Consider the following 25,766-nt stretch of genomic DNA (forward strand, 5'->3'; position numbering starts at 1 on the left):
GTGTCCGGTGAGAAGGACGCCAAAGAACACAATCTGAAACAAAATAAATGTGGGAGGAGATGTTACCTTCAATGCCTCCACCTCCCGATGCACACCTCTGTTTAGAAACGCTAAGACTGTGTATGGCGTTATGGTGCCTTCATCGGGTCTGTGCAGCCACCTGCGCTCTATGCGCTCACCCCCTAGAGCCCTCTCCTTACCGTTCTGTAGGCAAGTCCCGGCTTAGTCACCTGCAAACCGTGACATCGCGCAGATGATACGTGCGGAGTCTATCAGAGCTTTAAATGTCAGATCCTGGCTAGAGCATCCCACGTGACCGCGCCGTCGTCGTCGTCGTCACGTGGTGCGCTATCACTCCCGCACGTACTCCGTGTCATGGGAAATGTAGTCCTGTACATATGTGCCACTTCGCGTTGCTGGTTCAAGGTCCCTGTGGCACTACAAAACATGTTAAATAGCATCTTCCCCGCAGTATACCCTCTGGTGTCGGAGTGATGTTTTGTCGGGTATCCCAAACACTGACGGCCATGTCTATATGGAAGTGCCTACTGCGTTACTGATGCCCGTTATGGAGACTTATTTCTAATGCATTGCTATGAAGGCTTTGTCGATCTAGGCTGCTGTGCTTACCTTGTATAAAGAGTGCGGCAACGGAGTTCACCATTCGACTTGAACTCTGCTTCTATACGTCAAAGTATATTCAATAAGTTGCAGAGAATTCCATTGCTGTTGCTCGATAGGCCGTGGTTGCTTCTTAAGGATGTTTGCTGAAGGAAACAAAAGAACGTTTTGATTAGTCATCGTAAACTGAGTTGAGTAACTACTATACAAAGGGAATTTTAATGTGGGTTCTTAATATTTCGTAGTTAGACTGTTGCAGCTCCAGCAAACAAAGGAAGATCAATAAGTTAATAGAGGCCTGGGACGGCCTTGTGACGCAGAAAAAAAATACTATCATGGACGCACAATTAATAATAATAGCGGCCTAAGCACGTGGCGTAGTACAAAAATATGACACAGAAATTTATGCACGCACAATTTGTAAGATTAGAGGTGTATAGGACCTCATGACTTATAAAGAAATATTTCAATTATGTAAGTACAATTTAAAAACATTGAGGGGTAGGAAAGCCATGTGAAGGATAAAAAAATAGCATTATGCATATACAATTTACATTGGAGGCTGTTGTTGTGACGTCTTCTCTTATCGTCTTTTGTCGTGTCTTGAAAGGCTGCGGTTTCGCTGAGTATGAGGTGTTTTCGACAGTCTGTCTGTCACCACAGCAGAGGCAGGCCAAAGAGAGCGTGCTCACGTCAGTGCCCGCATTATATGGTAACTGCGGGGGCTGACCACACCAAGGCCAGGGCTGTCATTGGGCTGTCATTGGTAGCGTTTTCGTGGTCTGTAAGAATGATGGCCCTGGGGGACATGCCATTGGGTAATGTATTGGTTTCCAGGCTAAATGATAGCAAGCATGCTAGGTGGTGGCATGTGGGTAGTGTGGGCGGGCGTGCACCGCGCATGTGCAAGTATGAGTGTGTGCACTAACAATTAACAACAGAGAGAGATGGGGGCGGTGTTATCATGTGCGCAGAGTCCGGCCCAGATTCAGATCTGCAATGAGTCAGCACTTCTAATCATTCTCCTTAGCGCGCCCTGAGCTCTGCTTTGTCACTGAGAGGGTGATCGCAAAATAGTTTGTACTGCTTATCATACTCAGCGTGTACCCGCGCGTACAGTACGAATATGCTTTGACGTTGCGCGCGCATTAAAGCTTCGGTGTGACGTCATGTACGGCGTTCTGTACGCGAAAGGGGGCAATGTTTCTACTTGGTTTAAAACATGTATGTATTTAATGTACATACTAAGGGCAGACATTTGGGATAACTGAATTTTTTTAAATACTTGTAACAATCATATATTACTTTTAAAAAGAATTAAACAAATCGCGGTAGAGCATCTACGTACTCGTATTGAAAGAGCTGCGCAAGCGCATCATAAGCGTACGCAAAGCCATGTGACTTTAAAAGTAGAGATTTGATTTGATTGCGACTGTTGAAAGTTCAGTCCCATCATAATTATTCGACTTTGACTTTCTAAGAAGAAGCATTTGTTCTGAGAATCTTCTCAAATAGAAGGGAGATCACCATAATAAGAGCAATGGACTCATCTTCCAGCAGTTCTTCAGAGGGAGATTTCATTCCTGAAGAACGTCCAAAGAAGAGGAAAGAAGCTCTAATTTGGAAGTTTTTCGCTTTTCCAGAAGGTCAAAAAAAGGTTAATGCTCCAAAAGTAACCTGTAAAATTTGCCAAACAACTCTTTCAAGGGGTGATCCATGTAAAAAATACTCCTTTGGCATAGCAAATATGGTGCGACACGGGAAGAACTTGCACCCCAAGAACTTTGCTCGAGCTGCAAGTCGGAGGTTGCACAAGAACCCACCTGCTGCTACACCAAGCACATCAACTGCGGCAGCAGCATTTTCAGCAAGCAGTCCACACCCACATATTGATTCTGACTTTGCTAAAGTTAAAATTCTATTCATTTATTGCGATAAACGTTTGTGTTATGGGGAACAGTCTATAGACTTGATGAAACGCAGGATGCAGGATCATTGCTGTCCTCGACATTAGTTGTTCTTTTTTTCATTCTTTTGTTCCGCTTGGAATTTGTTGAGCAAACACAAAAAAAATACAAAAGAAAAAAAACAGTTCTTTTTAGAACTACCTTCACTGGTCAAAAAAAGAACTATATTTCTATGGTAGTGTGTAAAAGTTTGTTAGAATGAATGTGTAGTTCATAAATGAATGAATGAATATGTTACTAGTGTATGGAGAATGTGAAAGTGCAGAACTATAAGGAACTGCTACAGCATAAATCTATAAGGTGTTTATCTATAGTATACTGTAGTATGTCCGAAGCACTTGAATGTATCATACGTACATAAATATGTTACAAGTGTATGTTTCAATTTGCGCTGCTGGTGAAAGTGCCTGGGTGAATTTGTATGTGTTAGGGGCAGATTTACAATCCCCTTGTGCCTCTTTTACACAGCCGTTGCGTCACTTTTGTGACACAGCGGTGGTGCAAAAGATGTGCCATGGTGTGTGCTATTAACAATGTGATGCATCTGGAGGGTGTATTACATTGTAAAGCGCTGCGCCAGAAGAGGCTTTCTTGTGCAGAAGGGGGTGCAGCAAGGCCTCGTAAAAGTGACTGAGTGAAATGCATAACATTTTATTCAGTGGGTTTTGAGCCTATACAGCATCAAAACCTTGCACGTGCTTGGAGCAGGTGTAAGGATTGATACAGCATTGTGAGTATAGGGCCCCAAGAGAATTAGTGGAGCTGTGTTATACTTGCAACCGACGTCAAGCAATAATTCATGCAAAAATTACTTTGCCATTTAGTTTTGTTATTATTTTATAATAAGAATATGAAATATAATCTAAAAAATAAAATAAATATAAATATTTATATTAAAAATATAAGAAATTAGTATAAAAAGAAAGACATGGGGGGCGTGGCCAGGGCGCCGATGGTGGAGGTCGCCTGAGCGATCGGCTCCGCGATCACGCCGCCATTAATCCTGTTTCCAGGACCTCGGGGGCTCCCCAACCCTCCGCTAGTTGAGTGAGGTGGGCGCTGAGCCGGGGGGCGACATCTGAGAACAGCAGTGCGGCACGGTCGAGGGGGACAAGGACCGATCAAGTGCCCACGGACCGGGCGGCGCCGGGCTCAACATGGCGCCCGCTCCGTCTTGGTGATCCTGAGGCAGCCTGTGGACCCAGGAAACCGGAGATTGCGGCGCAGCCTGCTTTCTCTTTCCCCTTCCTGGTGGAGCGTTGCAGCGGCCGGCTGCCTGGGTGACCGCCGACACTTGTGTGCTCTTCAAACGGCAGTGACCGCCGCTCGGCTGGACCCTCGGGGCACTGAGGGAGGGGGGGTGCCGATCCGGTCCCGTCGGACCCGGAACGACTCCGGCCCCAGCCACCCTGATACGCATGCCCATTTGGACCACTCTGAAGGGAGCCGGACCCAGTGTGGGGAGCAGGGGGCCGAGAGAGTGGAAGTGAAGGGATCGGTCTGGTCGTTGGGCCTCCATGGACCGGTGCCGGTGGGGGTAGAGGTCTGCAGTTTGAGGCGGAGGTGACTCGGGAGGATCGCGGCACCCGACGGCACGCTGCGGACTGGTGGTGGCCCTTCTCCCCCCTCCCCGCTCTTTTGCTCCGAGGAAGTGTGCTGCCGTCCCCCGCTTGGCCCCCTGATACTGCGCCCTGACAAAGGGACGACTCGAAGGAGCTCGCGCCACGTGGTTTCTGCAACGGGTGCCATTGTTGCCTGATCCGCATACTCTCGGCTAACCTGCATCGGCCCACCGCCAGCTATTTTTGAACCCCTATACTCACTGCGAGCGGAGTGGCCTGAGTGGAGAGGCTCCTGGTTCTATGCTCCTGGGCCGCGAGCAGTCGTGACTCACTCCGCCGTCGCACCGGGAGCCGGCCGGCGGGCCGCGCCGGTGCATGAGCTGGGACGAGAGCCGACGGCGCTCCGACTGCCACCCCTCGTCTGGGCGATCGCCAGTTTCACCGCCGGTGACCACGGCCACCATGGGGAGGATGAAGGGCGCTAAAGGGGGTGCGCAGGCCACCTCGGATGCGGAAATGTCGGACAAAGGAGACCAGCTGGACTCGGAGACGTCGAGGGACCCGCACCTCCAGCACCAACTGGACAAGATTCTGGCGGCGATAACCGATACGAGATCGGCACTCCGCCAAGACATCGCCCAGGTCGTGACGAGCCTGGGCTTGTTTAGAGCTGACCATGGCAAGCTCTCGGACAGGGTCAGGGAGGTGGAGAGCTCGGTTGGAACCCTGGAGCCGGCGCAGAAGACACTGGCCGCCGCCATGAAGGACGCTCTGACTCGGATAGACGCGCTGGAGAGGAGAGCGGAGGACGCGGAAGGACGCAATAGGAGGAACAACATCCGCGTAGTAGGCCTACCGGAAAAAATCGAAGGTGGGGACGTGATGGCCTACCTAGAGGACTGGCTCAGGACGACAGTGGCACCCGAGGGGCTCTCCTCCTTTTACACCCTGGAACGGGCGCACAGGGTTCCGTCCAGACCGCCGCAACAAGGCCGACCTCCGCGTCCGGTGGTGGCGCGGTTGCTGCATTTCCGTGACAGAGACCTGCTCCTCAATAATGCCAGAATGAACGGACCCTATCAGGTAGACAACAGCAAGGTGAATATCTTTCCGGACTACACCTATGAGACCCAGCGCAAGCGAGCCTCCTTCTTAGCGATCAAACGGGAACTGAGGAGTGAGAGTATTCAGTATTCATTGCTGTTTCCAGCGAGGCTCCGCATCATACTGGATGTCACAACTAAATTCTTTGATGCCCCAGACGAAGCGTGTGCCTGGCTGGAACTGTATAGGGCTGGCAAGGATGGCACTGGGTCTTCTTTCTGGACTACCTCGGAGGTCTAAGAGGATCCGGAATCGCCGGGGCAGGCTTGGCCGTCCCTCGACTGTGGAGACTACGGCGGAACGGCGAGGTGTGTTGGAGATGGTATCCAGTATGTCAGGCTCTCAAGGTGGACCAGTAATCGAGGATTCGGAACCCGGAGGTGGTGGGGGCCGCACGGACACGGAGGACTCCGAGACTGATAGTGTGACCCTCCCTGTGGTCACCCCAAATACGGCAGAGGGACTGCTTGATGGCTGAGGGTGATCTCGGGTGAGTCGATACCAGCGGGGGAGTGGGTGCTGGGGAGGGGGGCGAGCCCTCGCGGAGACTGTTGGATAATTGGATGGTAAATGGGTTGGGGACAAACCCTGGGTTTGCCCTCAATACTTATGGCTCGGTCGCCATTAGGTGGCTTGGACGTGGGGAGGCCCCCTATCGGTGCTCGACCCCCATCTTGCCCTTAAGGCACGCCTGCGGTGATTACCGTCAGGATAGTTTTTTTGTTTTTCTGGGTACAGTTTGGATGGGAACTAGGAGGCAATCTTTGGGTCCTGTTCTGGGGAGGGTGGGGGGGGGGAGACACGGTTTGGGGTTCAATTGTTGTTGTTAGAGGGTGGGTACGCCATCGGTGCAGGGCAATCACTGTGTTTGTTCTTGTTCGAGCACGACTGAGAGGGACATAGCGGGACGCAATGGGACAATGGCTGAACTGTCCACCTTGAAATGCATTACCTGGAACGTGCGTGGGCTGCATTCCATGTCCAGGCGCCACAAGGTACACGCTTACTTAGTGCGTAGGGGAGTACAGATTGCGCTTTTACAGGAAACGCACCTCACGAAAGAGGAGGGTCTAGCCTTACAGCGTAGATGGAGGGGACAGATATATAACACCACATACTCGGCTTATGCTAGAGGCGCGCTAATTTGGGTACGAGCTGGGGTCCCCCTGCAGGTGACGAAACATACTGTAGACCCGGAAGGGAGGTTTGTGGGTGTTGCGGGTAAATTGGGGGGGGAAATATTTGCAGCATTTACGCGCCCAATGTGGATCAGCTGGCCTTTTCGCGGCGCTGTCAGGCTCCCTGGCCCACTATCTGACAGGGCCACTCTTGATCGGGGGAGACTTCAACTCGGTGGTGGATATAGATCTTGATAGATCTTATCCTCCCCTGGCGGACTCGCCAACATGCCGGGTAGCCAGGGGCAGACTGGACTGGCAGACTAAATGGGAGCTGACGGATATCTGGCGAGCCCAACACCCGTATACCCGGGACTACTCTCACTACTCCGGCATGCATGAACTGCACGTGCGGCTGAATGGGTTCTTGGGGTCGGCAAAATTAGTGTCCTCGGCTGTGAGATCCGAGTATTTAGCGAGGACTATTTCCGACCACAACCCTCTTCTGGCCGACTTCAGATGGTTCCCGGGTACCCCCTGTGTCCCAACTTGGAGGTTGCGCCCCTAGATGTTGGAGGACCTAGTGTTTCGGAGTGAACTCGAAGACAGAATCACCGCCTACTTTGTGGAGAATGAGGGCACGCCTGGGGCAAGGGCCACGGAGTGGGACGCCTTTAAGGTGGTAGTGAGTGGCTATTGCATTACTAAGAAAGTGGGGGTGCGACGAGTCCTTTTAGAGGACCTCGGCAAGGCAGATCGGAAGCTTCGCGAGCTGGAGCTCTTGCGGCCCGGCCGTCCGGAGCTTCAACAACAGACTGCAGCCGCGAGGGAAGCCGTAGCTGTTGAGGTTGAAAGATTACGCAGCTTTGATTATAAAACTTACCTGACTAGATCGCTGGTGGAGGGGGACAAATTGGGGGCGCTCCTAGCTCGGCTAGCTAACCCCACGAGACGCACCTCTCCCACGGTTGCCATGCGGGACGCTGTGGGAGGGGAGGTCTATACCCAGCCAGAAATCCTTAATTGTTTTATGCACTACTACGCAGATTTGTACCAGAGTAAGGTGGTTAAGGACGCTGCCCCCATTGATAACTTCTTGCGGGATTTGCCCATCCCTACTCTGGAGCCCGAACAAGCGAAAGAATTGGGGAGAGACGTGGAGCTGGGGGAGATCCGCAGTGCCATAAAACGTATGGCACGCAACAAAACTCCGGGTCTGGATGGGCTTCCTGTAGAGTTCTATTCCACCTATGTTGACCTCCTGGCCCCGCGGCTGTTGATAATCTACAAGGAGGCGAAGCGCCTGGGGCGCCTCCCGGGCTCCATGCGTGAGGCCCTCGTGGTCCCCCTGCTCAAGCCTGATAGGGAGGGTAGCGACCCGGCGTCTTATAGGCCGCTTTCGATGCTCACGGTGGACTATAAAATACTAAGCAGCATCCTAGCGTCGAGATTGCTGGGACACATGGGCTCCCTGGTGCATAGGGACCAGGCGGGGTTCATTCCCAAGCGAAACACTACGATGAACATCCGTCGCCTGTTCCGCCTGTTGGAGGAGGGCCACGACGAGGCTCCCCAACCCATGATCCTCTCGATTGACCTGGAGAAGGCTTTCGATAGTCTAGAGTGGGACTACCTCCGTAGAGTGCTTAGTTGTTTTGGGGTAGGAGAAGGATTCTTGCGTTGAACTACAGTGCTATATGCCTCTGCGGTAGCAAGAGTAAGATCGGGCCCGCTGATCTCCCAACAATATCCGGTGGAGCGAGGTACGAGGCAGGGCTGCTCGTTATCCCCGTTGCTTTTTGCGCTGGCAGTGGAACCCCTGGCGCCGTCAGTTCGCATCAGAACCCACTACGGAGGACTGCGGACCTTATTGGGGCAGCAGTTTATTTCCCTGTATGCCGACGATCTGTTGCTTTTCCTGGAGGATGCTGAGGGGGCCTTGGCTGGTGCCGACGCTGTACTCACCTCTTTCGGTGAGATATCGGGCCTCAAGGTGAACTGGTCGAAAACTTGCTTGTTTCCGGTTCGCAGGGGGAAACCCCAGCCCGTTACGCCTAGGGCGATTAGATGGGCACCTTGCTGCCTTAAATATCTGGGGGTTTATATTTACCACTGCCCTGCTAACGTTCTGGAGTGCAACATATCCCGATGCGTTCGGGCACTAAAGGGTAGCATGTCCTTTTGGGCTACCCTGCCGTTGTCGGTGGCGGAACGTATAGCGCTACTAAAGATGATGGCGCTTCCCCGGCTACTCTATTATTTCAGGACGCTTCCGATCTGGATCCCGCCGGTCGTATTCCGGAACCTGAAATCGCTAATTGTGGCATTCCTTTGGGGATTGGGCCGCCGCAGAGTGGCGCTCCAGACCCTGATGAGACCTAAAGCGGAGGGTGGGCTGGCTGTTCCCGATTTTGAAACATACTACCTAGCTGCCCAACTACAGACCTACACTCAGGAGGTAGCACGGGAGTTTCGGGGTCCGGAGGAGGAGTGGGGGCTGGGCATACCCAGGCACGTTCTTTCTTATATCGTACTGCTGCAGAGGCTAGCGGTGAGGGACCTCACGCAAGAGGAACGCACTATCAGATCGTGCTGGAACCGCGTACAGCGCAAGTCGGGAATAAGCCGCCTCTACGCCCCCGAAATCCCATTGGGAATGCTCACAGCCCTACCACATGGTGGGGATTGGTCGCAATTACAAGCTTGGGAGGACGCGGGCATACAAGTGGTCAATGACCTGTACGGGGACGGAGTGCTCTTGCCCTTCCAGGCAATGCTGGACCGATTTGACATCCCCCGGGCGATTTCTTGTTACACGCGGCGATCACGAGGGCACTTCAGACACACTGGCAGAATGGTCTTGAGGAACCACAGACGTCCTTGGCATGTCAGTATGTTATGATGGCAGCGGGAACGGTTAAAGCTGTAACGTGTTTATACTCCAGGATGGCTCATGAGAAGTTACCTCCCTTGGAGACACTCAGGGTCAAATGGGAGGCAGACATAGGGAGGGTCATCCAGAGGCCACGTGGGCCCAGCTGCTGCGCCGAGCTTGGAAGAGCACGTGCAGCGCTCAGTTCCAATTGGTCCACTTTTATATATTACACCGAGCATACCTGACCCCGGAGAAGATACAAAAGTACTTCGCCTCTGACACTGCGGCCTGCCCTAGATGCCGGACAATTGGAGCGGACCTAGCCCACATGCTATGGTCCTGCCCCGCCTTGTCCTCCTACTGGACAATGATAGGGGACACCCTCAATGACGTTACAGGGCGGACCCTACATTTCGACATCGCAGTAGGGACCCTACATTGGTTTCCACATACCCCCAAGACGAAAGTGACCAGCAAATTCATTGACATGGGACTGCTCTTGGCGAAACGGGAAATAACACGACACTGGAAGGCACGAGTTGGTCCAACGGGCGCTAAATGGCGCACTGATTTCCTCAAGTGGGCTGAGGGTGAGAGCACCCTGCGATATCAACTAGCGAGGCGGCAGCAGAATGAGAGGGAATTAGAATCAGCACAGGCATGGGAAGCATTGGTGCAGGCCCTACACGATTATAACACCCCTAGCGACACGGAAAGTGATGCCAATGAGCTGCCTGTGTCCCCGTAATGCGACAGGTTTACTGCATTTTCTTACAGACTGCGGAAAGTTTCCTGCCATATGCTCTCTGATGACCTACCTGCACACCGATGGCGTGGGGGGGAGGTAGACAGAGGGAGGAAAGAGCATTACAAGCTTCTTCATAAACTCTTGATATTATGACCATGTTGTTTAGCCACTGGACCTCTGGGGGAGTTTTGTTGGGGGGGGGGGGGGTTCTTTCCTTTAAAAAGGCAGATCTGTAATTTTGCATTATGACTGGTCGTTTCTGGATGGCCACAGAACCCACGCTCATAGTTTATTTCCGAATTGCCACCCGACCTCCGGGTTGTGGGCTGAATGGCCGTGTAACTGTGCTACCTCACCATCGGCGTTACCATCACAGATTGCTCTATCATTGACCGATGTACAACTGTAACTTTTCTCTGCAATAAAAATATATTTACAAATAAAAAGAAAGACATAATAATTAATACATTTATAAATTATCATTTACAAAACCTTTGAAATTCACTGAAAAAAGTATAGGTTTCACACACGTTATAGTTAGGAATTAGCATTTAAAAAACCTTGCAAATTCATTGAAAAAACCATGGGTTTCACACACGTTATAGTTAGGAATTAGCATTTAAAAAACTATGCAAATTCATTGGAAAAAACGATAGGTTTCACACGTTATAGTTAGCTGAACATTTCTCTCATACAAAACCTTTGAAATTCCTCCGTTATAGTTAGCTCAGTTACCTATCACTTGCGCGCCCGCAATGCACTGCTGATGACGTCACATATTACATCACTCATGACATGGTCAGTGACATCACTGATGACATCTCAAATGACATCCCTGGTGACATCATCCTTGTGGCAGACCTCCTCTCACTGTAATATAACCTTTGATACAAACAATCAAAAATAAAAAATAAAATTTTCAAAAAAATGGAGGTACCAATTCCAGTTAGAACCACCTATTGAGTAATCCCAAAATCTACATACACATCCACTCATTCACCAACAGTTCTATATAGTCACTCATAGATGTACTCACTCATCATATGTACTCATACACCTATATATCCTGTTATACACCGACACTCATCTATAGAGTTACTCACACACATACTCACACAAGCAAATAAACTATCAAATATCCATTTACTTGCTATACAGCTATACACCCACCACTACACTAACTTCTACAGAATCGTAGACATACTTACTCTCTTAAAAAATCTCTTATAGAAACACATACCTATTTATACAGGAAGTCTTACAATCTCTCGCTCTCAGATATACTCACTAATATACATCAATACTCACATATACTAGTTTAAAACATATGTAGTTACTCATAAAGATACTATTGAGACAGTTATTCACTCACTAACACACCCATACACACACACTCATCCACCCATACAGTCCTGCACACATACTGTCTTCAAAACACATACAAACAGTGAGTCAGTCATTCATGCTTCTGTGCGCTAAGTAATACACCCCACCGAACCGTAAAAAACACTCATTTTGGTACTCAAAAAAACAAATAATAACCCATATACACACTCATGTAGCTACTCACCAACCCATGCAGCCACTTATATACAAAGTGAGACACTGATACAGATATTTAAATATTTAAAGATTACTTGCTAGTACACCTATTCACTAAGATATACTTAATAAGTCAGTTATACAATCAATTTTACAAAACAAACATCCATTTAGACACTTATTTACCCATTTATTCTTCCATCGACATTTAGATATACATATATTAAAAAAAAAAATCAGAAAGACATACATTCACTGAATGATGTCATCAGTGATGTCATCAGGATCAGGAATGTCATTTGAGATGTCATCAGTGATGTCACTGACCATGTCATGAGTGATGTAATATGTGACGTCATGTCATCAGCAGTGCATTGCAGGCGCGCAAGTTATAGTTAGCTGAGCTATAACGGAGGAATTTCAAAGGTTTTGTATGAGAGAAATGTTCAGCTAACTATAACGTGTGAAACCTATGGTTTTTTAATGAATTTGCATAGTTTTTTAAATGCTAATTCCTAACTATAACGTGTGTGAAACCTATGGTTTTTTCAAGGAATTTGCAAGGTTTTTTGAATGCTAATTCCTAACTATAACGTGTGTGAAACCTATGGTTTTTTCAGTGAATATATATATACACACATTTGACCGACTAGCAGTCGCCAGTAGGTAGTTATAGTTAGAACGTAGTCTCTATTTTCTATCAAAAAGAGCATTTTCAGTTGCCTATATCTTTGGCGCCAGTTGTTAAATCTTCATGAGATTTTCCCAAACATTTCCCCAAAAATGTGCCCGGTACTTCAGATGGTGTGACGTAGTTTTAATTTACTATCAAAAAGGGCATTTTCAGTTGCCTATATCTTTGGCACCAGTTGTTGAATCTTCATGAGATTTTACCAAACGTTTTCCCAAAAATGTGCCTGGTACTCCAGATGGAGTGTTTCATGTAGCTCATGCCAAGAAAAGGGGGGGGCTCCCAAAAGGTGTTTTCTCCATGTTAATTCCCATAGAACCTTTGAACATGACTTCAGCCCGAACCGCTAGATGGAATTACACCAAATTTGTCAGCAAGCTGGATCTTGGTACGCAGATTGTGCTTTCTGTGTAAATCTGTTCAGTAGTTTGGGAGATAATAACTAGAAAACAAATTTGCATATATAGGGACGCGGATCCAACAGTCCCCATGCTATAATCTGATTGGCTGCCAACACTTCAACCAAGAAGTGTTGGCAGCCATCTTGGGACTCGGCTTGAGCTGAGTCCCACAAAAAACATACAAAATAAAGAAAGGGGGGCCATGGTAGGACTACCCTGACCCCCTAAAACTGGTGGTAGGGGGTCCCTCCCCGGGGAGTTAATGCGGGGGATGCCCATATGGCCTCCCTTGCAGCGCCGGGGACTGCCACCTCCCTGAGGCCAAAATCGATTTTTTTTTTAAATAGGGAGGAGGGTGCACCCTCCCTCCTGGGCCATTCTCAGCCCGAGGACTGTCGCCTCCCCGGAGCAGGCTCTCATGAAAAAAAGGAGGAGGGCATGCAGCCCGTCTCCTGGAGCCATTAATGGCCCTGGGGAACGCCCCCCCCAGTGCCGGCTACTGCTATGTCCAGGGGTGCCTACCCCAGGACACAGCTGTTTGCTGTGGCTTGGTGGGAGCTTTACTGCTTCGACCAAGCCACAGCCAACGCTCCGTTTCCAGCAAGCGAAAGCATTGAAAGCAGAGCAGAATTGCTTTGACTCACAGGCGCTGCCTTGCCAGCAGCTCTCTGTGTGTGAAAGGAATATCTGCTCCTGCAGGAGACAGGGAACCGGCAGAGACCACTGGGGCATTCCCACTCACCCCCACAGCCCCAGTGGAGACTGGGTGCCCTTGGGGCAGTCAGTAGACCTGGTTGAGCCCCTGGTGATGGGGTCCCTGAGGGCCGACTTCGGTGCAGCCTCTTCCTCTATTGAAAAAGAGCATCCCTCTGGATGGCATCCCGGGGGTTAAATCCGCCCAGATAGGGGGCCATTCCAGGAAGGCCTAGCCCTGGGCTATTTTGCCCTGAACTCCATCCTTCCACTGTACACTTTTCGTTCCCCCACCCGCCATGTACATCCTCTGTGTGCACCTTGTTTCCTCCTCCTCCCTCCTAGTGGCTTGTTAAAAATTCTACTGGAACCAAGTATTTTTTGCACAGAAACAAAAAAGGGCTAGCTCCCCTGCCTTTTAACTCTGTCCTCATTTTAGGTCCCGCTTACATATAGTTTTTAGCGGTTTATTGTCAAACGGCCTCTTGTAGACCATGCCAAAAATTTACAGTGGGCTTGGGGACAACTCATTGCTTACTATTTTGTTTGGATTTCTTGCCTCTCTAATTTGGTGGCTTCTCATTGAAATGTTTTTTTTCTCTTCTTTACCATCCTTGGGAATGGCTGACTTTTATGTTTTCACTGCTCACATTTCTTTTTGCTGATGCAGTCGTGCTAATTAGCAAAACCAGTAGTCGAAAAGGCAAGACATATTGGCTTTGCTATTGCTTGTCTTCATTCATACTATGTGGAGGGCTAGCTAAAACTAAACCATGAAAAACCCAGCTTCATATCCAGTGAGCATGTCCATTAGTAACGTAGTTTACAATTTTTAAACTAACCTAGTTTCTTAAGACAGACTAAGTTATGTTGAGACTTTAGTGTTTGAAATTTGGGGTAATTTGCTTTAAGGTAGTGTACAAAGTAACATTTTATATTCCATGCATTGGTGTGCGGCGGCAGCATCATTTACACACATGGACTTTAAGTTCAAGGAACTAGATGTACACAAAGTCAGGGGGCAAATTGTGCACTGACTCTTTGCGACTGACCTTTGATTTTGCGGCATTGGTCGGGTTGCAAAATGTTCAATTGCAAGCGATTGCAGACTGACCTACCTAATGAATATTAATTAGCTATGACACTGTTTGCACACTTTAGTGATTGACAAACACAGAGGCAGGAGCCTGATGGGCACAGCATACCACCATTTCTGTATATCGAGTACAACTTCAAGGCAGTGGTATGCATCTCTTCAGGGCCTCTGCCAGCACCCCCCACTCCACCTCTCACGGCAGACCTCCTCTTCCAATCAGAGGAGCAGGTACTGCACCACAACTCCCAGAATCTCCCCCCTCATAGCTAGATATTGAGTGGGGGACCATGATCTCTTTCTAGCTGTTGCCAGAGGTGGCCGATGTTATACTTTCAGCTCATTGTCCGTCACCAAGACTCTGGAAGTTGTAGTCTTTTCATTTACATTTTTTTTTTATTATTTGGCTGCAAACAACCATAAAACCGGTGCCAGGAGGCTTGCTTCTGGTCCAGGGAGGACCTGGCTTGGCAGTTTAGGCCGGACTGTTCTCATGAGGAGCAGGTCCGGTCGAGACTGATTTACATATGGCTGGGTCTAAACTGGGGTGGCACGATGAGGAAAAGAATGATGAATTTTACCCAAAGCCCTTGACTGGGGGGTGAAAGCTTGATTTGCTTCTTATTCCATCCATCATTTGTGTGGCACACGAACAATTAAAATAATACATGTTAATAAATACATTAATTCAATTTGCATAAAAGGATTAGGCTCCTAATGCAGAGTCAGTTAATAGGCCTGAAGGAGGCATGAACAGCAATTTATGATACCTTCAGTGTGCAACGTGAGTTAAACGTTGCAGCCAAATTATCTTAAAAGAGCATTGATTCCCGTGAGTGGACGCCTGCACGAAGAAAGAGCCCCACGCACAGATGTGTCTCTTCGACTTCTGTTTAAGATAATGATAGGCTCTACTAATATAATGTCTTGCTTTCAGCAAATTTACTAAATACTTTTGGGTAAAAAATGTATAAAAACCAGAGAAGAATAAAAAATTCATTGTTTGTTTTTCAAGGTACCGTTGCATGGGCATGTTCTTAGTTCAAGGTTATGTTGGAACCTAGCTAGAAAACATAATAAAAACAAAATGAAAGAGTAAAGAGCCCTCCCAACTACTTCTGGGCTCCCTATATCTAGTAGAAAACTGAGCTTCGGTGTCAAAGCTCAAATAAGTTACAACTTTTGGTTTCAGAAATCCTGGCTTCCTCTAATTTGACCATCAGTAAGTATCATACCCACTTTTTATCCAGGGTGGGGCATGTAGTGGGATCCAAAAAGGTATGGCCAACATCAGTTTCCTCCAATGTTTATTTTTACGTAGGCTAACCAGGGTATTAAAGCCCCTTATCGAAAGCCAAGGAATCAGCGATTATATCTCTTGTAAGTGATCGTTTCTCCGACTGCCACATTGATAACTACAACAGGAAGGTTTCGTGTAAATAAAGTCTCAGGTATGTCAGTTCTAGCTCTCTATGACAAATATGAGAGGTTGATATAGGAGGCGCCAGTATTTTTCTTCAAAATCTATTTTCCTCTTTTTGTCATGCAGAGCAATCTGAGATACCCGAAATACCTGCCCCATATGATGCATTTGGTAAATATCGTGGATTATATATCTGCACCAAAGGGGTCAGAGAACTTCCACCCACGGGGCTAGGGAGACTCAGCAGGGATCCGAGCCCTCGTGCAAGCTTTAACCTATTTTGAGAGATACAGAAGTTAAATTGTATTTGTTGGCTAGTGTGGCGAGCATGATGTGTGGATCCCTTGAAGGCTCGCCTCTTCGATGTCCTTCTCTTTGCTTTCTCGCTGGCAGAGCAAGGCTGTGAAATAGGCACCATCAAGGAATACATGCATTTCTTTTCAGACCGCCCATCCTTTTAAAATCCCTGATCATGCTTACTCTTTGAAGGGACTGAATATAGTTAACCTTGTGTTGACTTTTTTTATTGGTTCTCCCCTTGAGCCCCTCCACAGTATTATTGTTCACTTTCAAAACAGTTTTTTGTGGCCATTACCTCTGCAAAGATCATAAATGAGTTGCAAGCAGTGAGTGTCCGTCCACTCAATACATACGTCTTTCAGGTAAGTTGGTCTGGACTGAAGTGTTTTTTTTTTTTTTACAAGGTGGTGACCCGCTTTCATCTTGGTCGATCCATTACCCGTTATGCCTTTTATCCCTCTTTCACCCCTGCCCCCTCCCTCCCCTCCCAAGAAGGAGAGATTAAGATTACACTTTCTACCATTTACCGCACTCCTCACCCCCCCCCTACCCCCCACCCCCACAGGAGGAGAGATTTAACCTGATGAATCTCAGAAAGGCGTTTTGTTTTTTCACTGACAGAATAAAGGAGATCAGATCTGATAACCAACTCTTTGCTGGGAATACAGGCAGCAAAAAGGGCGAGGATGTTCAAAAGAGGACCTTTCCTGATGGCTAATTCTGTTCATAAAGCTATCCTGTGCCCTTGCAAAGAAGCAAACACTGGAAGGAATCCAAGCCCTTTCCATCAGGGCAAAATCTTCCACCTCAGCACTAGCCAGAAGTGTCCCATGGCTGAGATCTGTCGTGCAGCAACAATGGCTCCGTTTCACACCTTCGCCAAACATTGTTTGGATTCAGAAGGGATGGTCAGTGAGAAGGGATGATCATTTTGCATGCTCTGTGCTTCAGGATGCCTTTATCTGACCATCCCTTAAGACCCACCACTTGGGAGGCATACTGCTTTGGAATGTATTCAACAGGTGAGGAATCTGCAGGTCGAAATACCCACCTTTGGAAACGATTCTGTGGTGGATATTCTATCTACCTTCGGATCCCCCAACAATCTTACCTGCCTCCCCGTTTACGAAGGATGGTCATAAGCCACAATAAAAAGGTTCCAATCTAGAATTCTGCCCTGCCACAATTGACGTTTCCTTGTTTCTACCTCTAAGGGCAAGGAATAAATGGACAGGAAACTGGTATGTAGCTCCGGGTACTTCAATGTGGCGCTGTTTCCTGTGCCATGTTGGAGCTAGCGCTTCTAGCAATGCAGGAGAGCCTTGGAAACGTTTCCAGATCCAGTCTGATGCCTGGGGATAGTCATCAGGCGAGGAGTCTGCAGGCAAAAAGAATATCCACCACAAAGATCGTTGCAAAAGATGAGTAACTTTTTCTTTAATGTCTGTCCTATTGAAAATGTAGACTTTTTAAAATGTTATAATGATGGGTACCACAGGTTAAATGATGTACTTTATTCACATTTATGGTATATAGCAAATATCAGAATTCGAATTCACAAATTCTTTTAGCAAACTGAATGATTAGAGTACTAAACTATGTAATTTGTATTCAGGATGGAGAACCGCTGAACCTCAATTTCATACCTTTGGATATTAAATTGGACATCTGGGATGACTTGCCAGAAATGTTTCAGCATAAACCAAATCGTTTATTGGTAAGAAATTCCTGCATGCCTCCTATAATACTGTTCCGTTCAGCTTCTGCAAGCTTTTAGAAAATAACTTGATTTCCGATTGGCTTAGGACACGTTGATGAATAATTTGGGAAAAGTCATGTTAAATGGCTACTTGTTTTCAGATTTTGTTAGGAGACAATAATGAATTAAGACCCTCTCCTAATTCAGACCGAATACTGACCAAATATTAGTTATTTTCATAAGTTGATAACCCACTTGCAACGTGGCCTCCTCTAAATTGATTAATCCAATCAGCCCTGACATCTCGGTTAGTGAGCGTTTATAGTATCTGGTACCGTAGCAATAAAAGCTGTTCAAGATTAGGCCACCATGTGTATATAAGTAATCAAAGTGTGACGTACCCTTGTGCAAAAAAAAACGTCATCATCCGGCAGGTGCGTAGTGCAGCTTCATACACAATGTACTACTGGCCAGCACAATATGTAATGATGTCATGACATCATGTATAGCCTTAATCATGCTTGTCTATGCTTCCAAATCAATGCAACCCCCCCCACCTTCCCAAGTTCTCATGAGCTCATCTGTTGACGAGGCATCAAGCATAGATACACAGTCTCTAGTACTGAGCATTAATATTGATTTAATATCCGAGTGGGAAACCCCTTTGATGACAGAGTGCAGATTCAAAAACTTCATCTTCTCCAGAAAACATCTGTGAATATTTTCAGCTCTGCTTATTAGTTTACTTCCATCTAATAAACCCCCAGCCATCAGTGTCCTAGATAGCACCCTGCTACCTGCTTCAGTGTTGAACCCTATCAGTGAAAATTAAGGTTTCCTCAAAGGGAGACCAAAAAGTCCCCCACATTAGAAACTTAAATGACTCTATGACGGGATCTTCATTGGTGTCTATGAACTCAGATTGTCTGGAATCCTGGGACACCTTAAAAAAGAGGGGACCATCTCTGTAAATGTATTACAAATGCCTACATAAAGGCAGCCATAGTTTGCGTTTTTATCCTTTAATTCAGCTTTATAAAAAACATGTAAAAAATAAAACATTTGAAAAATTAAAAATATGTTCAAGTATTTATTGTATTCTTGCTTCATTAGCCTTTTACTCTGTCCCTATGTTTTGAAGTGGACACAGTGAAAGGAAAATGTTGTCATGCATAGAAGAAAAAAATCCACTGTCTCTTTAAGCTTGACATTAACAATCTCAACTTGCTGCACTGTTATGATAGGATCTCAGTTTTATTTCCTGACAGTTTTATAAGGGTAACATGAGGTCGTTTCATCTGTTTTTCTCACGTCAATTTCTTTTTGGGCACATTTTTTCACTCTGTATCTTTTACCCTTCACTGGCTTCCTAAATCATTTTCTGATCTGTAAATGAAATGTTAAACTGTTTTGCACTTATTTTTCACCACCAGTGAGGTCATTCTTTTTTTGTTATGACTGTGCTCCGAGTTAGATTTGGTGGATAATAAATGTTCTACTCCACTGATGTCTTGTTATGGAGAAAAATACCTTTATTTCGACAAATGAGAAATATGCTACAGCCAATTCTTGGCTAAGAGCACATAACCCTTCCGAATGAGGTTTTGCCTGTGTTGGGGTATTTAAGCACTTCTGATTTCCCCTACCTGGGACAAAAAGTGTAGACCCCTGGCAATAATAGGAGATTCTCAAGCTCGTGCGGAGGCCTTCTGTTTCAAGGATGTATCCGGAGCTTCCTATTCGTAGGAGTTGTCCTTGATGTTAAAGGTGTGTCCTTAACGTTGAGGAGAAGGGGAAAGGGGGATTTGTCCTCAACATGAAGGTCATGGTTCTCATGTCAAGGAGGTGCCCTCAATCTGAGGATAGGTTTTAGTGAGCCAAGAAAATGTTACAAGACCGGAAAGCGAAAGGTTTTTGACACATACACAATCCGTGGCTTAGGTTCTAAGACATATAAACCTAGCAAGCCTTCCTAAATGACACTTGTCATAGTCATAGGATGTGAGGGGTAAATAGCATTTAACAGAAGCGATACACAGCACTAGACCACACTACTCTAGGTCACTGCAGGCCTACTCCTCCATCAGATATGTGCTTGTAGATCATGATGCCTCTAATTGGCCACGCATACAGAAGGCTAAGCAGCCACGTAATCAGATATGGGTCACTAAAGCCATAACGTCAGAAAATAACTCCTACAAAGTACCTTGCAATCAGGGGCACAGCTCCTTTCGGTGTCATGGAACCAGTGGTCTGCTGCTGCTGTGCAGACTTGACAAAAGGCATTATACCAAATGCTACTTAGCTGACGTGATTGTCACCTGAGGGCCTTTCTTTCCAGAAGATAGTGCATCCAAATGACTATGACTCCAAAGGACCTATCCTTAATATGTCAGTGCTGAAAAATGAGACACCCTTCCTGAGCCTTGCTAAGTCGAAGTCCTCATTACGCCTCAAAGACAAATTTGAATATGCATTTACATTCTCCGGAGGCCAGGTGGACCAAGAAACTTGGACAACAAAGTATTTTATAACCTGCTTTAAGCGAAACAATGAATTTGTTATTATGAAGTTACCAACTTACTGTCATATGGGCATACATTCATGTGAAGCCACAGGAGGTGCTAAACATATCTTTAGTGATGCACATACATGGCCAAGACATTAATTCCTAAGGTATGCCTGATTCTTGGCTCTGGGTGACAGTTATGATTTTTATAGAGACTGAGGGACCTTGGGTCCATAAGTGCCCATTATTCCTCCTTTTTGGGTCTTCAGCTTCTAAATTGTGAAGACAAGTGACTAACAGCTTCTTAGGTGACCAATGGAATTTACCAACCCTGTAACATGGCAGAAGCTGTTGGGGCAAGGTAACTTGGGAAAACCCAAATTATTTGTTTGTTGGAGTGAAAAGATGGCGTATGCTAGTAAGTCCTATCCTTTGCCTCCTCCAACTTCCTCTGTAGGACAGTAGATGAAGTGTTAGCATGCTCTCTTATACCTGTCGGTTACTTTCTCTTTTTGTACCGCGCTTTCCTCTAATTTACAATTGGTTACCTAGGTGTGTTGCACTTCCCCAGCAGTTACAATAATTTTGATTACTATCTCATGGTCCTGTACCAAGGGGTGTGTGAAACTCGTGCAATTTGCTATGGTGTAATTATATGAAATTACAACTATATTACTCGTAATTAAGCAAAATGCATGCCACACGCACAAAATTACCCAAATGGTCGTCGAGTAAAAATTCAACTCAGAAGGAAATTTCTAGTTAATTTCTGGTCGCTCACCTTCAAAACATTTGCTGCGTTTTAATTTTCTGGATGAGACTTCTAACTGCAGACTTCGTACTATACAGTATTCCCCAGGCATCAGAGTGGATCCAGAAAAACTTGAGTAGCACCTCTATAGTGCCCATTAGGTGGCGCTGCCGTCTCCACGTCGACCCCATCCATGCTGGATGTGACCTGCACAATGGCTATAAAGGTGCCACCCCATAGCACGGACACCAGTTCCTTTTTTTCTGCACCAACAGTCGCGCATCTAGAGACCACCTTTTTCTCTTGAATTTTTTTTCAAATATATTCATTGTGCTAGGGATAAGTCCCCAACAAAACCAATGGGTTTTAATCTTTAGGGGAAATGTCAAAGGCAGCTATCTGTGATTGATCGCCCACTTGGTCTGTCTTTGGTGCTTGGGGTCGGCCGTGACATCACTGCGTCCCTTCCCCCAGACAGGGTTGGGGACGTTGTCATGACTCTTGGTCCTGCTCCCGCACTCCTCCTGCAGAGCAGGCACCGAACCTGACTCTGCATTTCACTGAATTTCCTGGAGCTGGAAGTGTCCCAATTAGTTTACTGCTGTTGGGCCCTCTCTCGACACCAGTTGGGCTCTCTGGACCAGGTCCAGTATCCAGAAATAACGACCAGGCCACTGCAGCATTCTGCTTGGATGCAGTACCCATGTACTTTGACTGGCCAGAATTTGAAATTTCCTTGGGAGTGACAAATTAGTAGATCATGGGTGCTTTGATCCTGTTGATGATATTGCCCATTCTTTCCATGAAGAGAACTGGTATGAGGAGTTGGTTGACGGCAGCAGCCTGGGCACCTCTCTAGACTCTGGATTAGTCTCCTCACATGGCCAAGCCATTGAGGAGAGTGCAACCTTTCCAATGGAACTATCGGCCCATCTCGCTCCTCTCCTTCGCAGCCAAGGTGGCAGAGAAAGCAGTCAACTGGGAACTGACACGATTCATCGGAGAGAACGCCATCCCAATCCGGATTCCGAAGCAACTACAGCACTGAGACCGCCCTACTCGCCGCCACAGACAACATCTGTGCCCTTCTGGATTAAGGCCACTCCGCAGCCCTCATCCTCCTGGATCTATCTGCAGTCTTCGACACCGTCTCTCACCGCTCACTAGCCAACAGACTATACAACACCGGCCTACAAGGAACTGCCCTGGACTAGATCCGATCATTCCTCACCGAAAGAAGCCAAAGAACCAGACTACCACCTTTCCTCTACACCCCTACGGAAATCACCTGCCGAGTCCCACAGGGGTCATCACTGAGCCCGACCCTCTTCATCATCTACGTAGCCCCCGTCGCAGCCATCGTCCGACAGCACGGCCTCAACATCGTTTCCTATGCCGACAACACCCAGCTCATCCTCTTCCTCACCAGGGACCCCACCACAGCAAAACTCAACTTCCAGAGAGCAATGCAAGACGTCGCAGTTTGGATGACCAACAGCTGCCTAAAACTCAACGCTGAAAAGACAGAAGTCCTCGTCCTCGGAACCACCTCTTCAGCATGGGACAACACCTGGTGGCCCACCGCCCTCGGAAGCCCACCTACCCCCTCAGACCAGGCCAAAAACCTTGGCATCATACTCGATTCATCTCTCGCCATGACCCGACAGGTCAACGCCGTCACCTCCAACTGCTTTAACACCCTCCGCATCCTTCGAAAGACCTTTAAATGGATCCCCCCTCAGTCAAGGAAGACAGTCACCCACGCACTCTTCACTAGCAAACTGGACTATGAAAAAACTCTCAATGCCGGCAGCAACAAATACCTACTCCGCAAACTACAGACGATACAGAACGCCGCGGCCAGACTCGTCCTCAGCATCCCCCGGCACAAACACATCAGCCAACACCTGCGGAGACTCCACTGGCTCCCCATGGAGAAGAGAGTCACCTTCAAGATCCTCACCCACGTCTACAAATGCCTACACAACAATGGACCCAAATACCTCAACAACAGAATACATTTCCATGTACCCAAAAGAACCCTCCGATCTGCCAACCTCGCACTAGCTGAAACCCCGTGCAGTCACAGAGCCAAGGCAGGCGGAAGATCGTTCTCCTACATTGCAGCCAAAACATGGAATGAACTACCATCAGACGCGCCCCCTCCCTGAACACCTTCAAGAAGACCCTCAAGACCTGCCCCCCCCCTCTCCTCAGTGCCTTGAGATTCTCACGGGTGAGTAGCGTGCTTACAATTCCCTGATTGATTGATTGATTGAATGGTGATAAGGAGGACAGCTCTTGATCGCCAGCTTCCATCAGTGGAAGTTAGAGCTTATGTTTTAAATGAGGTGTTTTAGCAAGGTCACACCAGTGCAGGTCCCGCCCGTGGTCCCGACCGAGGCTTGTGCAGTTCGTACACAGGCTATGCGCTTAATGGTTGGGACGCAGCAAATTACACCATCATGTGGGGGTTGGACACCCTGTACTAGCTAGGCAGAGCCATGTGCTCCATGAGGGCTCTTCAGTGCCATTCGTGATTGCTGTCAAATCGCTTTTTGGGGGATGTCCAAGCAAGCCTCCTGGACATGTCCTTTGATAGTTTTCACCTGTTCAGCGACAAGGCAAATACAGTCCTGGAGCGCTTTAAAGATAGCAAAGTCACAGCTTGATCTTTGGGCCAGCCCATTTCCCCTGCCAACCACACTCTTCTTTTGACCCCTTCCATTGTTACGGTAGGGGATTTCAGTCTCAACCAGGATTCCAGCCATACCCACAGGGCCTGCAGGCCTCCGAGCCTTTTTGTGGCCGTGGTTGAGGTTCCCAGAAATCTAATTTACATCAGGGACACGGTGCAGCCCAGTCCTAAACCCCTTTAGCTGCTGTGCTCTCTAAACCTCTTTAGTGTGCCCTCAGCGACACACCACCATCCTGTAAGAGGCAGGAACCAGCACTTTTTACCTGAGTGTCAAGCTGTTACCTCAGACATGTAAATCCTACAGATTGTTTGGCGGAGTTCTGCTCTTCCATCCCTAGAAACTCCGCCACCATCCATACAGTGGCTGCCGGAGGACCACCTGTCCTTGTCACAGGCTCTTATAGCCAAAGGAGCCTTTGAGAGGGTACCAACACCAGACGTAGATTGTGGTTCCTACTTCTGCTACTTTCTGGTCCCTAAAAAGGAAGAAGACCTCAGCCCTATTCTAGACCTTTGCCCTCTCAACACGTTCATGAGGAAGGACAGATTCAAGATGCTCACCCTTCCCCAGGATGTGTCTGCCCTAAACCCTGAAGCCTGGATAGTATCTTTGAACCTGCAGGACATTTACTTTAATATCCCCGCCAATGTGCTGAAGTCACACCTTACTCCCCCTCAAACGGTCCCTTTCATCAGAGTCATTCTGAACATGATGTGGTTTTCTGCCTACCCTCTGGCATGGAGAGACCAGGACATTGGGCTATAATACTGATATTTCAGCCTCGGTCCTGGTTTTTGATGAGACTGACTATGAGGCTCCTGGGACTGATGTCATCCTGCTGATGAAGCAAGCCAGCTGTCATCTGTGGTTTGGTCAGTGTCTGGCTACTTTCCCTACTTCTCCCAGACTTGACACTGGTGACCGATGCGTATCTTCTGAGATGGGGTGCCCACCTGGGAGAGATGGAGATTAGATTACTCTGGTCTCTGGCGGAGATTTGGCTCCACATCAGCCTGTTGGAAATGAGGTCCATCCACTTGGCATTGAAAGCCTTTCTGCCAGCCCTAGAAGGGAGAGCGGTTCAGAGACAACACCACCGTAATGGAGTACTACAACAAGCAGGGTGGGGTAGGGTCTTGAACCCTATGCCAAAAGGCCTCTGGACATGGTTTTTGGGTTATACAACACCCAACAGGATCTCTGAATGCCAAGGCAGATAAACTTTTGTGAACCACAAATGTCATCTAAGCCTGGAGATGGGGCAAGGTCTCATCCAAGAATGGGGGAGAAGTTTACCTCAATTTATTTGCCATTGCTGAGAACGTTCAGTGTCAGCAGTTTGGCACATTGAAGTTTCCAAAGCGGTTTTTGCTCTGAGACGAATTCTGCGCCAAGTGAAACTCAGGACTCCTGTACGCTGATATCACTCTTGCTCTGAATTCTCAAGAAGATAAAGACTGACCCAGCTCAAGTCATCCTAGTGGCTCCGGACTGGGCACGGAGAGTATGGTGTCCCAAACTCTTAGACACAAGCATCTGTACTCCGATCAAGCTTCCTCTTCTTCAGAATCTCCTGTCCCAGCAGCAGGGCAGTGTCCTGCATCCAAATTTGCGCGCGCGCTACCTTCATGCTTGGAGATTGAACAGCGGCAACAGAGTGTTTTTGATCATTCTTTTGAAATTGTTGATGTCATTCTGGCAGCCAGGCATCCCTTGATGAAATCAGGATACACCTGCAATGGGACAAGTTTGTGGCTTGTTGCTCAGCCAAGGATGTTGGTCCACTTAATAGCAAGCTGTCTAAGGTGTTAGTGTTTGTGTTGTCGTTGGCTGGGCAAGGCCTTGCTGTGGCCACTGTTAAGGGGTAGTTGTAGGCTATATTGGCCTTTTTGTGGTTGCTGGATCAACCCTCCCTGTTTAAGTCACGTTTTATGACTCAGTTTTTGAAAAGGTTGCAGCATGTTTTCGCC

At 47.6% G+C, this 25,766-nt stretch overlaps 1 protein-coding gene across 3 annotated transcripts in view; it reads left to right on the top strand.

The window, feature by feature from the left end:
* Positions 1-25,766, top strand: part of ZRANB3 (zinc finger RANBP2-type containing 3) — a 929,924-nt gene that overhangs the window by 766,287 nt on the left and 137,871 nt on the right. For all 3 annotated transcript variants that reach the window (XM_078681806.1, XM_078681805.1, XM_078681807.1), the window contains one exon: positions 17,754-17,855. In XM_078681806.1, the coding sequence (XP_078537932.1) occupies positions 17,754-17,855 (102 nt within the window). The remainder of the gene's footprint in view (positions 1-17,753; positions 17,856-25,766) is intronic.

This window comes from Lissotriton helveticus, chromosome 3_1, assembly GCF_964261635.1.
Source record: "Lissotriton helveticus chromosome 3_1, aLisHel1.1, whole genome shotgun sequence".
Lineage (NCBI taxonomy): Eukaryota > Metazoa > Chordata > Amphibia > Caudata > Salamandridae > Lissotriton > Lissotriton helveticus.